Source organism: Aulonocara sp. 'chitande type north' Nkhata Bay, linkage group LG23 (genome assembly GCF_057382095.1).
Source record: "Aulonocara sp. 'chitande type north' Nkhata Bay isolate Kocher_YH1m ecotype deep benthic linkage group LG23, A_spYH_male_GT1.1, whole genome shotgun sequence".
Lineage (NCBI taxonomy): Eukaryota > Metazoa > Chordata > Actinopteri > Cichliformes > Cichlidae > Aulonocara > Aulonocara sp. 'chitande type north' Nkhata Bay.
Window position 1 is genome coordinate 44,966,335 of NC_141365.1, and position 16,000 is coordinate 44,982,334.

The following is a 16,000-nucleotide window of genomic DNA, read 5'->3' on the forward strand; positions in this document are numbered from 1 at the left end:
CAGTTTGAGCTCTCTTCAGTGCTGTGACCTGACAGACCCAGAGGGGCCATCACATCACATTTAGAAGCTCCCCTGATGGAGCCACAACACATGTCCAATACTTAGTCTGTCTTGTTGGACCAACTGGAAGAAATGATTCAAGGACTTAGTCACAGAACAGAGATTCAAATCTCCAAAATCCAACTGGCTGCATCAGGACATATAGTCTGAAACTCTGCACAGTTTCCTGTTTGAAGCTGCTTCCTGTTGGCTTCAGCTGTTTGGAGTTTCCATTTTCTAAACTTCTACATTCTGAACCTTCTTCAGCTCTGAACAGATGATGAAACACTGAATGATTTCAAGAACTTTGTCTAATAAACTTACATCTTTCATTCTTTATACAGATTGTGGGACTGTGGTTTGTCAGAGATCAGCTGTGATTATCTGGCAGCAGCACTGAAGTCCAACCCCTCCCATCTGAGAGAGCTGGACCTGTATGGAAACAACCTGAAGGATCCAGATGTGGAGCAGCTGTCTGATCTTCAGCAGAGTCCAGACTACAGACTGGAGACTCTGAGGTCAGTAGAGTGATGGAGTGAGTGGGTGGTGCTGTCAGCAGTATTGTACTAAACACAGTCAGTATGAAACAAAGATCCAGTGTTTCCTGTAAAGCTGCAGCTTCTCAGTGAAGCTGTGAGAGAAGAACGGTGACAGGCTTCAGGATTGGACACAAACACTTCCTGTTTCTCACCTTTATGGTCACCATAGTAACGGCTGACACGCTCTGATCAAACACTGTCAACAGCCAATCAGCTCTCTGAACAAAGCAGCACGCAGACCAATGACTGCATTGATTTCCAAGTTTAAAGCAGTGAAGAACACAGTCTGTAGGTGAGGAAGAATTTAGTGAGAGCAGATGTTTGGATGGAATTCCTCCAGTTAACAGCTGGAACCGTCCATCTGGATTGTTGGGCTTGTTGTTGGGGTTCCTACAGAGCTCAGAGTGGACACACCAAGGTTCTTCTAATGAATGAAAGTCCAAACTCAAACTAGGAGGGAAAAACATTTTCAGCAACTTCAATAAAAATCCAAAGATTAGAAAAAGTGAAGCAACAATGAGTCCTAGTACAGTCCCAGCACTGACGTCCCTGCTGCTCTTTATACTGGATGTGCTGCATCACTGACTGACAGCTGATGAAGAGTCTCTGGAAACACTTGTTTATCTCCTCTGCTCTTCCTCCTTCTCTCTGCAGGTGGAGCTGATGATGGTAAACAGGACGGTGTGTGTGCTGAGAGAGGAGCAGCTGTGTCCTGATGATCCAGAGAGGTTGAAGCAGTAGCAGCTTGTGTGTAGAGACGCTCTGACTGGGCCATGTTACTGGGAGGTGGAGAGGAGAGCTTCATCCAGCAGTGACTGACAGAGGAATGAAGTGCAGATGACTGTCAGTGCTGCAGAGTGAACTGCTCTGAGAACAGCTCCACTGTCAGACACAATGTAGAGTCCAGCATCAGCCCTGTGTGTCCCTCTGGATCTGACAGAGGATCATCAGTGTATCTGGACTGCTCTGCTGCTGCTCTGTCCTTCTACAGTCTCTGCACAGTCTCTGTCTCACTCTGGAAAGATTTTACAACTTGTTGTAATTACAGAACGTTAATATAATATTCCAACATGTGATCTTCTCTTTATTTCTGAATCTTTACCAAATAAAGAAAAACCAAACTAACAAACAGAAGCTGTCGTGTCCTTTTTCACCACATCTGTGAATCTTTTCTGTGTTTTCCCTCTTTTCCTCCTTCCTGCAGCTCCATCTTCATCATTCTGTGTCCAGTATATGTGAACACGTCCAAAGCATCTGAGCCTCATGTTACCCGTTTGTGTGAGTTACGCCTGTCGTTGTGTTGTGGTGTATAAATAAGGGGCAGGAGACAGCGCTGGATCTCTGAGTTCTTTACTCTCAATTTCTGCAACATCTGCAATATCTAGAAATGCAAACCTGTGAGCTGTGTGTGTTGTGCGTCTGCTCGGCCACCTCTCCTCCGGCCGTGCTGGAAGCAGCTGTGCGTTTGACAGTTTTATCGACTCGACAATAATCGAACAAATCAAATGTTCAAAAATATCAACTTAAGCACTTCAAAGTCAACAAAAAGCTTAAAACAATTAAATAATATTTCACTGAAAAAACAACAGCTCATAAGAACGATACACAAAATAATACAGAAACAAACAAATAAAAGTTATTAACCAGGATCCATGTTTTTGTCACAAACACTGAATCAGCTGATTCACTCTTTATGTTTCTGAGTTTGTTTTGTGATTATAGTTCTGGGGCCTGTTCTTCGTACCTCGCTAAGTAAGTTAGCTGGATTAGATTGTTGACGATTTCGCGTGATCTTGGATCGTTCGGTTCCCCGAAACTCATCCGGGACTTGCTGTCATAGCAACAGAGCCGTAAGCGTAAACCTGCTCGGGAGCAGGTTTACTTTATGTAAACAGGATTAGATCGCGGCCACGCAGGTATGTCCGCTTCATTTATACGAAAGCAACAGCGATATTCCACCACTGTTTCACCATAAATAAATAACATCAATGTAACTAAAGATAATGCAGCACTTGATCGTTTTATTGATGTCACACAGATACATACAGGTCATTTCCTAAAAAAGGGAAATGTACTATTAACATTCTATTACATGTATGTGATTATTACAGATGTAATTCATATTTCAGAGTAGTAATTGCAAATCACTTCGTGTAATCAAGATGAGAGACCACGGCTATAAAAGCGAAGGTGGATTTGGGAAGTCTGTCGCAGCCATGTCCTGTCCGTATACGCGAGCCACCCATTGCGGAAGGTGCAAGATTGATAAGGAGAGTCCTCAGAATCCAGCGTATATTGCGGGACAGACAGGATCCTTTAGCTCAGCGCGACAGTGTGCTCATAGAGAGATATCGATATTCCCGTGAGGATATTATTTACTTAACCAACTTGTTGACGAGGGGGTGCAGGACCACCACCTGTCTTTTTTTTGCTCTTCCCTTTTCTTGGTTGCTGTTATGAACAAACAAATAGATTATTTCAGGGTCTCTTTCCAAGAGACGAAAAGCAATATAAGTGATAAATATTACCATTCTGTAGAATATTCTTATATTTCACTTTTACCTGTTCCCATGTTCTAGTGGGTCCTGTTGTGGCTCTAATGTGAAAGGGGATATAATATAACATATTGTAACGTTCACAAGAACCAGACGGTTGGGTCTCAGTTTGTCCGTTTATTCGGCACATAAGCAAGCGGGTTGCTAACTCAGGGGAGAGCGCCCTCGTGCTACCCCTCTCTTCAGCCTGGCACCCACACAACACAGAACCCAGGTCCCCCCTCCCCTTCCTCCACACCACCCTCCCTACTTCCTGCAGCACAACCAAACATGAATCTTAAAGGAACAACAACAGTGTGCAAAGATAACCAACATGTACAATAACACTTAACCATCGTTACACTGCCCCCCCAGCAATAAGTTCCTCGTCCCCGAGGGAACGACACAGTCTCTGAGGCGGGGCGGTAGCCTACGTTCCCTCCTTGACCTCCTGAGCCCCTGAGGTGGGCGCGGAGCGTCGGGGCTTTGGGGTGAAGAGTCCGAGGGAGGGGAACGCAGCCCCGGTCGGGGGCCCCTCTGAGCAGGGTCATGGACGCTCTGTACACGTCCCTCTGGAAAGGAGGGGAGGGACTGCCCTCTGTAGGGGGCCATCCGGTCTCTGTGCAGCGCTACTATCCTCCCCCTAGGAGGCAACTGCACCCTGTAAACAACCTCCCCCACTCGCTCTAGGACGCTGCAAGGCCCCACCCAGCTGTTATCCAGTTTAGGACACCGTCCCTTCTTTCTCTTTGGGCTGTAGACCCACACCAGCTCCCCAGCACGGAAGTGCCTCCCCTTAGTGGTGATGTCATAATTCCTCTTTTGGCGCAGGCCTGCCTTCGCCAGCTGCTCCCGGGCGTAGGAATGTGCAGAATCCAGCCGGTCCTGCAGCTTCCTTGCGTAGTCCCGGCCTGGTGGTGCTTCTGGCGCGTCCGGGGGCTTCCCAAAAGCCAACTCTGCAGGAGTTCTCAGCTCTCTCCCTAACATGAGCAGGGCAGGCGTACATTGGGTGGAGTCTTGCACTGCCGACCTGTAGGCCATGAGGATAAGGGGAAGATGGTAGTCCCAGTCCCGTTGGTGTTCTGAGGTAAGGATGGCTAGCTGCTGGGCCAGCGTCCTGTTAAACCTTTCCACCAGTCCATCGCTTTGGGGGTGAAGTTGGGTGGTGCGGGTCTTCTTAATCCCAAGGCGTTCACACATGGCAGCAAATACCTTGGACTCAAAGTTACGCCCCTGGTCACTGTGGAGGGTCTCTGCTGTTCCAAAGCGGCTGAACATCCCCTCCACTAATACATCAGCGACAGTCTCAGCCTCCTGATCTGGGATGGCGTATGCTTCCGGCCACTTGGTAAAATAGTCCATGGCCACAAGAACATAGCGGTTTCCTCTGTCTGTGCGAGGAAATGGGCCCATGACGTCCACAGCTACTCGCTCCATTGGAGCCCCTGCTGGTTGCTGCTGAAGCTGAGCCCGGGACTGGTCCTGTGGCCCTTTGTGTGAGGAACATGCATCACAGCTGCGGCAAAAGTCCTCCACATCCCTCCGCTGTTGACCCCAGTAATAGCCCTGGCGGATGCGGCGGAGAGTCTTACGGTGTGTTCACACCGAACGCGATGGACGCGAATAAAACGCCCCAAACGCCCCTAATTTGACGCGTGTACATTCGCGTCTCAACGCGTGTCCAAGAAAAATCCATCGCGCGTCAAAATATTTTGACGCGCGTGAACCGGAAATGTGGGAGGAATGTGGGAGGGAGTTGTGCCAGACCGGTATCTTTGCAAGATGGCAGCTATCGAGCTAGCGCTTGAAGAGAGAGTCTCCCTTCTCTATGTACTGTGGAGAGCAGAGCAGCAGCGTAAAAGACGTCCTCGCCGTACCTGGGTCCATCAGGTCCTCCAGAGGCATGAGCAGTTTGGTGAGTTTCACCACTTGCTCCAGGAGCTGCGCCTGGATGACGGCCGATTCCAGCGCTATCACCGTCGGCCAGTTTGAGGACCTGCTTTCCCTCGTCGGTCCCAGCATTGCCCGCCTAGACACCAACTACAGACGCTCAATCCCACCTGCAGAGCGCCTGTCCGTCTGCCTGAGGTTAGTAAAACTATTTAATACGGTAGTCCTTTATTGATATCTGTGCTAATATGCTAATCCATCCAGTTATACACTGCTAACATGGATGTGCTATGCTAACAGTGAATGCTGTCGGTGTTTACTGAAAGCAAACTGTGGTACAGAGACGACTCTTTATAATATTTCTAGTGATACTCAGAAGGTCTCATCAAGTCCCGATTTAATTCGATTTATGCTGTTATCAGTGTTTGCATGATAGCATGGCTGTGGTGTCACATCAATGTATGCGCTCGGTGTTTGCTGATATCAAACTGTAGCATTAGGACCACTGAGTTAACCTTTGTAGTGATACTCACTCTTTTTTATTTAGACCTGGTTTAATTCTGGGATAGTTGAATATTTGTATATAATCCCTGCAGCTGTCAGACTCTATAGCAGGGGTCACAGCCTTTATTAAAACAGAGTTAGATAAAACTGTGAACAGTTTGGTTCATCTCTAGTTACATGGTTCTATCTTGATAAGCTGTCTTATCACAGATTAATTTTTCAAAAATATTAATGATTTAAGCAAGGAAAGGGATACATGTCAACATACAACTCTTTATTTCTATTAATGTCTTACTTCATTCCTACCTGATTGACATGTTTAGGAATTATGAGTGATTGGCTCACTGTAGTTGTGAAAGTTGCTACCAATCAAATTATGATATGTTAAAGTTAAAACAAAACACAACTGTTTTAGATATTATGTAATATACATTTTGTAATTATCCTTATAATTACAAAATGTTTTATGTAAGATTTAAGTTTTGTGATTTATATCTGACATCACCAAAGTATTTTGGAATTTGAATAATGTATTTTGTAACTGCAGTACACATAATACTGATTTTGAACAATTTTGTCCAGGTTCCTTGTCACCGGGGACTCCTTCAGGACCATCGCGTTCAGTTTCAGAGTCGGTGTGTCCACGGTGAGCCAGATCACCCCCCAGGCAGCGACGTCCATCTGGGACTGTCTAGTGGACGACTTCATGGCTGTGCCTTCACCTGGAGACTGGCGGTCCATCACAGAGGGATTCCAGGAGCGCTGGAACTTTCCTCTGTGCTGTGCAGCTCTGGATGGGAAGCACATCCAGACAAAGGCACCCCATATATCATATAGGAGACACACACATTGATATACACTAAATATTCATTTCATTTCTTTTTTGTGGTGCCCAAATTGATGCACCTGCTTGATTTTGTTTAAACAATTATTGCACACTTTCTGTAAATCCAGTAAACTTCTTTTCACTTCTCAAATATCACTGTGTGTGTCTCCTGTATGATATTTAACTGACATTTTTTATTGTAACAACCAACGATTTATACAGGAAAATAATGTCTATTAACAAGGTTGCCCAAACTTCTGCATCCCACTGTATCAGTATATTTTGTCATTAGTATAATATGAAATAAATTCTACATGTGTCAAGTTGTGTGCCAACATTTGCTGTGTAGTAGAACTGAGACATTAGTCATTATAAACATTTATTTGAAATAATATTAAAAGTCTCAAACAGAAAAACATTAAACATAAATATATAAAATATAAGAATTTACAGAGAGACAGGAATAAAAAGGACCAGCTGCTCTCCAGAGCAGGAACAAGGCTGAGGAGGAAATGCTCCATTGGAGACTGGTGTGGCCTCTTCAGGGACTCCAGGATGGCCAGCTCCACCGCCGATGGACCGTCCTGGGACCCGTCCCTCATCTGCCTCGGAGCCGTCCTCCTCTGTGGGGCTGTAAAACAGCACAAAACACAAAGAAATGAGAAGGCTGCTACTAGATTTTAATTTCAACATTGAAAAAAAAAAAAAAAACAATAACAGGATATAATCAGATTGGTTGTAGATATTTAGTAAAGGTGATCACAAGGGAATCCCACCGACTAAAAAGATATCAGTGCTTGCTGTACATATCTGTGGGTGCAGCAGCAGGAGCTCAGGGACTGGGGATGCTCTGCTGCAGAATCAGTTGGTTCTATCAATACAGTATTAAATGTTAACAGGTTGGATATAATAATCGTAGAGTAGACAGTGGTCCCTCATTTATTGCAGGGGTTCTCAGAATAACTAGCCCCTGGTCACAGTTCTCACAATTGATTCTCAAAGTGCAAACCTTTGTAGATTGCAAAACGTAAAAGTATTATTATGCCGCGGTTTGTCTTCATCTGCCCGCCACTTTCGTGCGCCTTTTTCCCTCACGGTGCAGGTGTCTATTTCCGAATGAGGCTCATAGTTATGGGTGTTTTTGTGCTGTTTTTTCTATTGGACGCGATGGTTATCAAAACCAAACGTGATAAATTTGGCAAGTGCAGGAGATTTGTCAATCAGGCTGCAGAATGCAATGCTGTACTGTGCAATAAAAAATCAGCGAAAAAGCAAAGCAGTGACGGATGAACAGCGGGACCACTGTGTGCTGTTTATTAATAAACAATAAAATATATTCCTAAATGACAACATGCATAAAAGCAGAACGGTATTTGTACGTCAGTGGGAAAATAGTGGTGGCTTGCTAGCTTTTGTGCGGCTTCCCCGGGTCAGTGAAAACTTTCAAAAGAGAAATGAATGAACTTACCAGGTTGCCCGATCTCTTCACATATCTTCCTCCAAGCTCGGTCCTTTTTATTCCTGTCTCGGTACTGAAAGCAGCTGGTGTTGTACAGCTCCGAGTTGTTTGCTACCGCATTGATTAGCCTTCCCCTCCATTGAAGTATGAAAGGCTTTGGCTGGATCTGCCCCTTTGACCTAGGTAACAGCCATGTCACCAGGCTCCTGATTGGTTGTCGCGGCGCGATTTGACGCTGGAGTTCAGATTTTTCCAACTCGAGCGGTAGACGCGAAACGCGCGTATGCACAAAATGCAACACAAAAACTCACGCGCGTGGTTTTATTCGCGAGTCAAACGCGCCAGACGCGCTACACTGATGCGCGTTTCACGCGTTTTGGCGTTTTCGCGACGCAAATCTGCTTCCGAATTTTCGCGGGACCCGCAATCGCGCGTCATCGCGCCTTTCCATTGACTTTACATGTAAACCTGACGCTCTATTCGCGTCCATCGCGTTCGGTGTGAACACACCGTTAGACTTCTTACCCGTCCTCTCCCCCCTCCTCGTCCTCCTCTTGCTCCTCCTTGTCCTTGTCGTCCTCTTCATCCTACTTCTTCACCTCCACGTCCTCTTCCTCGGCCTCCTCTCACTCTTCCTGCTCCCTGCATTGTACTCCACACACAGAGCTTACCTGTATCATAGTGCTTAGGCTGATTGCAAAGTGAACTAATTATCTAAAAAAGCTTTCACATGTGGCAGTGTGCCAGACAGTTGACAAAATAGTGTAAATAATGGCCATAAATGTGTATAGTTTTGCTAGGAGTGCGTTGATCATTTGGAAATTGAGTGCAAAGCAGTGAGTTGTGTTTACAGTTCTGCAAAAAGAGTGCTGTGCAGTGGATTGTAGCTACAGGTTTGCAAAGTGTGTGTTACAAAATGGCAAACTGAGTGCAAAGCAGTGTTTGTGCTTTTAGTTTTGCAAACTCAGTGAGTGGTTTTGCTATAAGTATCAATAGTTTTAGGAATTGTGCTGTAAGAATCACAGTTAGGGTTTAAGCATTCAGAAAAACCTGTAATAAACGCACACGCATGCGTCTTCAGCATTACTGGGTTTCTGCAGCTCCTGGTTTCCTGTTTAATACATTCACACAAGCAATCAAACGCTATGAATCGTTCCACAATGTTTGCAGTCACTTTTCTTATCCCTCCTGACTCAAGAGCATAAAGCGATCTACGTTAGCTCTGGGAATTCTGACGGTCATTCAGTAAATCTTTGTTTAATCTCTTTATTTGCTTTTTGGAGAAGTGAAGGTACAAAAACCTGGTCAATCAAATTTGCTTCGGTGGACAGAAAACAGCCGTTGTAGACTGTTTGGGGTTACCTTTTATAAGTATTGAATTTTCAAAAGTGAAGTCAGTTCTTCTGACCAGGTTCAGACCAGGATGAACACAAGTATGATACTGGACCCACTAGAGAACTGGTCCCAGCTGTGGGTTCACCTCCTCCTGCTGAACTCATAGGACAGACTCTAATGTAGCATCACGTTCATCGGTCACTCCTGACCTCCTGTGAAGCATGATGAATGTGTAATTAATGACTTCATTATTTGGGGCATTATTGCTCTAAAAATCATATTAATAGTATTATTATTATTGTGCTTTAGGCTGCACTGATAACGCAGAGGTCTCTTCTTCCTCTGGGCTGTTTAAAGGGCCAGTTTGTCCAAAGCTGTGTATATACCAGCTGCTGTCAGGCTTCAGATGTCTGCATTAGTCCACAGTCCACTGTTTGTAAGCCATTGCTTTACTGCAAAAGTTCCCATCTACTGTAAAGAAATGGAGATAAGCAGGCACATAATATGAAAAGGCATGCTGTAGCTGACTTTGTCTTTTCTGATCCATCGGTTTGTGTGGCTCTTTCCACAGGAGGGACCTAACCCACACTTTATTTACTTATATGATAAGTTTAGTGGAGTGTAGTGCAAAATACACAGTGTTTACTTTTAATTTAACAACATGAAGCTGCATCAAGTTTCCATGGTGACTGCTCAAGAAATTCTGCATTCATAAATAAACATCAGACTGTCAAAAGAGCTCATCTGTGCGAGACCACCGAGCTGAGAGCATTTTCAGGTCCAGATCCCCCGTACGCCATCGTTGGAGAGCAGTTGACGTTTTTCTTCCTGACTTTGATTTGAACACGTTTAAATGGAAAAGAGTCAAGGAATCTATAAGCCTATCAGGGTATGTGACGCTTTTGCTTTTACTGCATTTCAGTAATTTGAAGAATTTGATGTCGTTTTAAAAGTTGACAAACTGAGAATCATTTTAAGTAACAATGACTAAATTGCTATTTCTTTGACAGGTGTTGTTCAACACACCGATTTATGAAACAGCTGTAAAGATCTGCTGGTATCTTCCGGGCTACAAGGCTCAGGTTAGACCCAGATTCATGCAAACCAAAGCTGACAGAAAATATCAGGTCATTTCTGAGGACCTGAGAGTGGTGGTGATTAAATGTCTCCTTTACTTTTAGGTTGCGGTAATGACGGAGTTTCTCAGACTTCAGCAGGAAGATCTAATTCTACCGAACCTCACTGCTGAAGATCTGAGAGATCTTTTGGTGGAGAAGAGCAGGGAGACGCTCAGAGAGCAGTGAGTTACTGTCACACCTGAAAGTCTGTTTGTGATGACGTGTAAGTGCTGAGAGAAAACCTCTGCTTTGCTTTCTTTTGAAGGCTGTGGGAGTTTGAGTTAGAGGATTTTGACGAAGAGGAAGCCAAACCTCTTCTAAGGCTGGTAAGACGAGAAAACCCACAAGACTTTTTTTTCATTACGTGCACATAACCTTTACACATAAGCGCACTGTAAATGTGTTTTCTGTTTCAGGTGTGGGCGGTGAACGTCAGCAATAAAATGAGGGACGTTGAATTTGAAGCCAGGTTGCTTCTTCAGTTCCCAGAGGCCGTACCTCCTAAATTTCAGTGAGTCACATGTAACATACAGTTATTAACCCTGTAAGACCCAACCCATCAAAAAACAGCCAGAAAATTCAGATTCTTTGGAACTGAGATGTTTATCAACCCTTTAAACAAAAGCCACACATGAGTTCTTTGCTATGTCATGTTGTGTATGATTTACTTTTATTGTGTATTTATTTTTTGTATCACATTTGATACACTGGGTGTTTTTGGCAACTTTTTGTTAACGACAATGTTAACTTTAGACTAAAAAAAGAGTTTTGTCCACAACATTTAGAAATTATAGCAAGTATTGATCATGTTGATGAGATCGAGGTCTCAGAAACTCATGTATGATACAAAGGTGGTTACAGGGTTAACAGTCCAGCTACAGTGTTTCAATATTTAAATGATGCTTTGAATATGTTTAACAGATAACTCTTATCATGTTTTTCTACAGAGCACCTAAACTCCTCAGCGCGGTGAAGGATTACGTTGAAATCCTGAAAAAGAAGCAGCAGGAACAGCCTAACTGCAAACTGCTCACCGCGCAGGAGGTAGTGGTCGAGGTAGTTCCCCGCGTTCTCCAGGGCTTCTGGGAGCTTCCTCCTCGTCCCCTCCTAAACATGGCCTCCCAGAGTCTAAGTATCCTCTCCACCAGTGTCACCAAGGCCACTTTAGATCGTGTCTCCAAGAGCCTCACGGCGATGGAAACACAGGCCATCTTCACCCGCTCTATCCGAGACGATCTGGTCGACAGCATCCTGACGGAGATTAGACAGAAATTTCCTGAAGAAATTCTGTCTATCCAAGTTGCAAACTTTGCACCCCTGTTGCTGAAGACCATTGCTGATGTAGCAAGGATCCGGATATGTGAAATCTTTGAGCCCCCTTCAAGTCCTGATGTGAAGAGCACAAATGGTGAGCGCTCCTCTGACGGCCTTTCAGTGGCAAATGTTCCACCAGCCGAAGAAGCTCTGTCAGAAAGTGTTGCAGAGCCCGACGTTCCCTGTGAGGAACTTCTTTCTGAAAGGGCATCCAGTCTGAGTACTCGAGACCTTACGATCGAAGGAGCTCTGTCAGAAAGTGTTGCAGAGCCCGACGCTCCCTGTGAGGAACCCTATGGCGAGTCCAAATCCTGTGTTGAAGGTGAAGATCATATGATCAACGGATCTTGTTCTGAAATTGGGCCGGTTCCTGATGTTCCCTTTGAGGAACCTTTTCCAGAACCTGAAGCCAGCATGAAGTCCGAAGACCGTCAGATCAAGAAGAAGAAAAAGGGCTTCTTCAAAAGACTGAGAAGTCTGTTCTGCTGCTGTTGCAGACCAAAAGTCACCGACTGACACTGAAGCTGTGACCCAGTGTTGGTGTTGCAGTAACTCTAAATATGTAAATATGTTCCTTAATGATTGTTCTTCATGTTTTTGGGGGTTTCTTTAGTTTTCAGTGGGCTGGGTGTTTTTTCTCCTCCGTGTTCTTTACTTGATTCTTGTTCATAGTTCCTGATTTGTTTTCCTAGTTCTTGTTTCTTAGTTTGTAGTTTCTTGAGTCCACCTGAGTTTCCAGCAATAAAAGCTGCCGATTCAAGTTTCATTCCACGTAAGAGTCCTGTGTTTGGGTCCTACTACCTGCCTGTCACAGCACACCATGACAGAAACTTTATAAACTCATTCATATTTCTACACGAGTCTCCAGCTATGTTAAAGATTTTTTTTCTTTCAAACATTTGTAAGAATCTCTTATGGTTCTCAAAATACTTCCACAAGTCCAGTAAGTGTAGTGCAGTAACATATTGATGGTATTATTTTTAATAATTATTTATTATTTTTAATGCACTTTGAACTGAAACTGGTATATAAAATGTACTTCCTGTAGAAAATGCAGTGTGAATGCTAATAGCTGAATAGCTTGAGTTGAATTTTTATAATTGCTGAAATCTTTGGTGAAAAACATGTTACAGTTTTTGCCCGTTGCTTGAACACATTTTGCAAAACGTCGCTCATTGTGCCAAAACTCTAAACACAAGTAAACATGACACATCAAAATATACCATTCACATCTGTGCCAAACTGAAACTCTGCTGTCAAAACCTAACATTCCTCTGTCAAGATGTAACTCTGTTGACAAAATGACACATACTTGCATCACATGCAGATCAGATCAGGGGGACACACTAGTCTACTTCATATAAAACACTGCAGTCTTTCATTGTCATTGTTTATTCTGAAGGCACATTTTCAGGAGACACAAACAACCAACAAAAGCAAATAGGCCTACTCAATATTGTCCACTGCAGCACCATGAATTCAGATAAAGCAAAACACAAACATAATACAGTAATAGAAAAAACACTATACTGTACACACAAAAAATCATGACAATTGTGCATACGTGGGCTCATGGATCCCGCCGTCTGTTGGGGTCTGGCCACAGGACCTCATCGACATCGCAAGCAGTGTCTTCTCCCGCTGGGCACCGGGGAAAATATCCTCTTGCATGTCGAAACCATCCATGGATTGCTGTCACCTGAATGTAAATAGAAATATATGTGGTGGCCCCTAGAGACAAAACACGTACAAACTCCAAAGCACATTTCTAGCTTGAACTGAACTTCCAAAACAGAGCTACCTAGAACAGCGGTCCCCAACCCCCGGGCCTCGGACTGGTACCGGTCCGTGAGTCGTTTGGTACCGGGCCGCGAGAGTTGAGGCTCAGGTGTGAAATGTCTGGTTTTCAGGGTTTTTATTGCTTTTCAGCGTTATTTTGTTATCGTTTTTATCATTAACTCTGTTTTCCTGGGTCTTTTCACGTGTGTTATGAATAAATCTTCTTTTTCGGTACCGGTACTAGTTTTATTTTGTTGTATTTATCCGCGACACCTTAAAGGCCGGTCCGTGAAAATATTGTCGGGCATAAACCGGTCGGTGGTGCAAAAAAGGTTGGAGACCGCTGACCTAGATCACGTAAATGACACAATTGAAAGCATGAAAGCATATGTGTATTGTTTGTGTATTTATGCACAAGCATTCATATATATTCAAATCATTAAAAAAAAAAGTTCATTTGCCTGTTACTACCACACACCAAATCTGGTCGTTGGTACTTGGTGAACTGAGAGACACAACAGCAGAGGTCACTATTAATGCTATAAAAGAGGCCTTTGCAAGACATGCAGTTGCCGAGACTGTGGTATCGGACAACAGGCCGCAAGTTTCATCAGAACAGTTCAAGCACTTTGCTAAAGAGTACCAGTTCACACATGAAACGAGCAGCCCCAGGTACCCCCAAGCCAACGGGGAGGCAGAACGCGCTGATCGTACCATTAAAGACTTGAGAGGACTGTGACTACAGCAGAGCACTGCTAGCGTGCAGGGCCACCCCACTGGAACATGGGCTCTCACCGGCACAGTTGCTCATGGGGAGACACCTGCGTACCTCTCTGCCACAAGCTGCTGCGAAGCTGGTGCCAAAGTGGCCCGACCTACAGGCTTTTCGCGAGAAGGATGAGGAGGGGAGGCGTGAGCAGGCAAAACACTACAACCGCAGACATAGAGTCAGGACAGAAGGTGTAGATTACTACTGAAGGAACCACTGGAGCAGTAGTTGGACCTGCCAGTGCTCCCAGATCTTATGTGGTAGAGACAGACAGGTTTTCTAAGGAGAAATAGGAGCCACCTCACACCAACAGGGACTGTTACCAGATCTGGTCGAGCGGTGAGACCTCGTGTAAGATTGGATGTGTAATTCTCTGAAGTTATCCATTCAGGCCCTATTCAAAGCTGGCTTAGGCTGTTAGAGATGTTTACAATTATGTGTTTCGTTTAAATGTAAGTGAACAAGTGAGAGATGTGTATCATTTTAACGTTTGATAATGCTCTGCATTCCTGTTCTTGTGAGCTGAGTGAGTCATTGTGAAGTATGTCTTTAGCTAAAAGGAGGTGTAGCAGGAGACTACTGTACCCATAAGGCTGTGTGTGTGTGTGTGTGTGGGGGGGGGGGGGGGGGGGGGTATGATCTAAATTATAATATTGCTGACTGTCTGAGGCAAAATTTCCCCAAATCGAATCGAATCGAATCATGGATTGAATCGATTCGGGCAAGGGCGTCGATTTGGCATGGACGGAGGGGACATGTCCCCACCAATATCCAGCGATTATTGAATTGTCCTCACCAATAATTTGATCTCTTCGAGTAAAGAAAAGCAAACCTGATAGAAAGAAGGAAAAAAAAGATCTGTCAACGTCTCATTCACCCAGCGGTGCCGAAAGAGTTAAATTACGTCCAGTACTGGAGTCCTACCTCATGTGACAAATATGGCCAATGTGATTGGCTGAACCTTTCAGGGAGCTCTGTTGAGTTTTAGCAGCGGCAAGCCTGCGCTCCCAGGAGGAGAGGAGGACGGCAGCAAAGAGGAAGAACCTGGATATAAGAAAGTATTTTTCAGAGAAACCTGTAAGTCACTTAAAGCCAAGTTCACTCATAATGTCACGGTCTGGCTGGCAGACCGTGGGGGTGTAGGGAAGGAGGACACAGGCGCGGTGCTTCATGTACAAGCAGTGCGTTTATTTACAGCGATGGACAGACATGACAATAAATCCCGTGCTCTCCCGACTCCCGTGACGTGTCCTCTTCCCAGTGCTAGTGCTCCTGTCTCCGCTTCTCCGTGATGAGCACCCCGTGCTCGCTGTCCTCTCGCCTCCCCGTAACTCCTGGGGACATAAGAGAGAGGAAGCCGTCAGACACACAATAATGCAGCAGACTCAAACTAGGAACTGGTCGAGAGACTGACGTGAAGCCACGCAATGATCCAGCGTCGGAGAGAGCTCCACCACACTCTCAAATAGCTCCTCCGACAGGCCTGATCAGCTGCAGGTGTGGCCAATCACCTGCCAGGGCCCCACACACACACACACACACACACACACACACACACACACACGTCTACAAGCAGGGAGAACGAGGGACAGCAATACAAAATACATACATTATAATATTAGTCCATAACTGCTCAGGGTCCTGGGTCTGACACATAAAATGTGTCCGTCACAATAACGTTGCAGGCTATGCTAGGCTTTGGCCCACATCAGTCTAAAACTGTATGTAACCATGAATAACGTGTTTTGGAAACTAACAGCACAACATGCAGCACTGTTAGTTCTCTCAGTCTCAGAGCAGCGTTTCTAATTCTAATCTAAGTGAAGCTGTCAGAGAAAACAGCAGCCTCGAGCAGCCAGGATATTAGTTTACAGAGGCTGTTAGAATTATATGC

The 16,000-nt window shown here is 44.8% G+C and overlaps 2 protein-coding genes across 2 annotated transcripts; both read left to right on the plus strand.

The window, feature by feature from the left end:
• The first annotated feature begins 4,822 nt into the window (after positions 1-4,822).
• On the plus strand, positions 4,823-6,662 carry LOC147302748 (uncharacterized). Its single transcript, XM_086284553.1, has 2 exons — positions 4,823-5,200; positions 6,089-6,662. Exons 1-2 carry the CDS (start codon positions 4,941-4,943, stop codon positions 6,357-6,359), a joined length of 531 nt encoding a protein of 176 aa, XP_086140679.1. The 5' UTR covers positions 4,823-4,940; the 3' UTR covers positions 6,360-6,662.
• A 2,784-nt stretch (positions 6,663-9,446) lies between these two features.
• LOC147302749 (uncharacterized) lies at positions 9,447-12,522 on the plus strand. Its single transcript, XM_086284478.1, has 6 exons — positions 9,447-10,015; positions 10,137-10,208; positions 10,308-10,426; positions 10,510-10,570; positions 10,661-10,755; positions 11,192-12,522. Exons 1-6 carry the CDS (start codon positions 9,980-9,982, stop codon positions 12,072-12,074), a joined length of 1,266 nt encoding a protein of 421 aa, XP_086140604.1. The 5' UTR covers positions 9,447-9,979; the 3' UTR covers positions 12,075-12,522.
• The last annotated feature ends 3,478 nt before the right edge of the window (positions 12,523-16,000 follow it).

Coding starts and splice junctions, on each gene's coding strand:
- LOC147302748 (XM_086284553.1), top strand. CDS start 4,941: ATGTACTGTGGAGAGCAGAGCAGCAGCGTAAAAGACGTCCTCGCCGTA. Junction 5,201..6,088: donor CGCCTGTCCGTCTGCCTGAG/GTTAGTAAAACT, acceptor AATTTTGTCCAG/GTTCCTTGTCACCGGGGACT.
- LOC147302749 (XM_086284478.1), top strand. CDS start 9,980: ATGGAAAAGAGTCAAGGAATCTATAAGCCTATCAGG. Junction 10,016..10,136: donor GAATCTATAAGCCTATCAGG/GTATGTGACGCT, acceptor TTTCTTTGACAG/GTGTTGTTCAACACACCGAT. Junction 10,756..11,191: donor GCCGTACCTCCTAAATTTCA/GTGAGTCACATG, acceptor GTTTTTCTACAG/AGCACCTAAACTCCTCAGCG.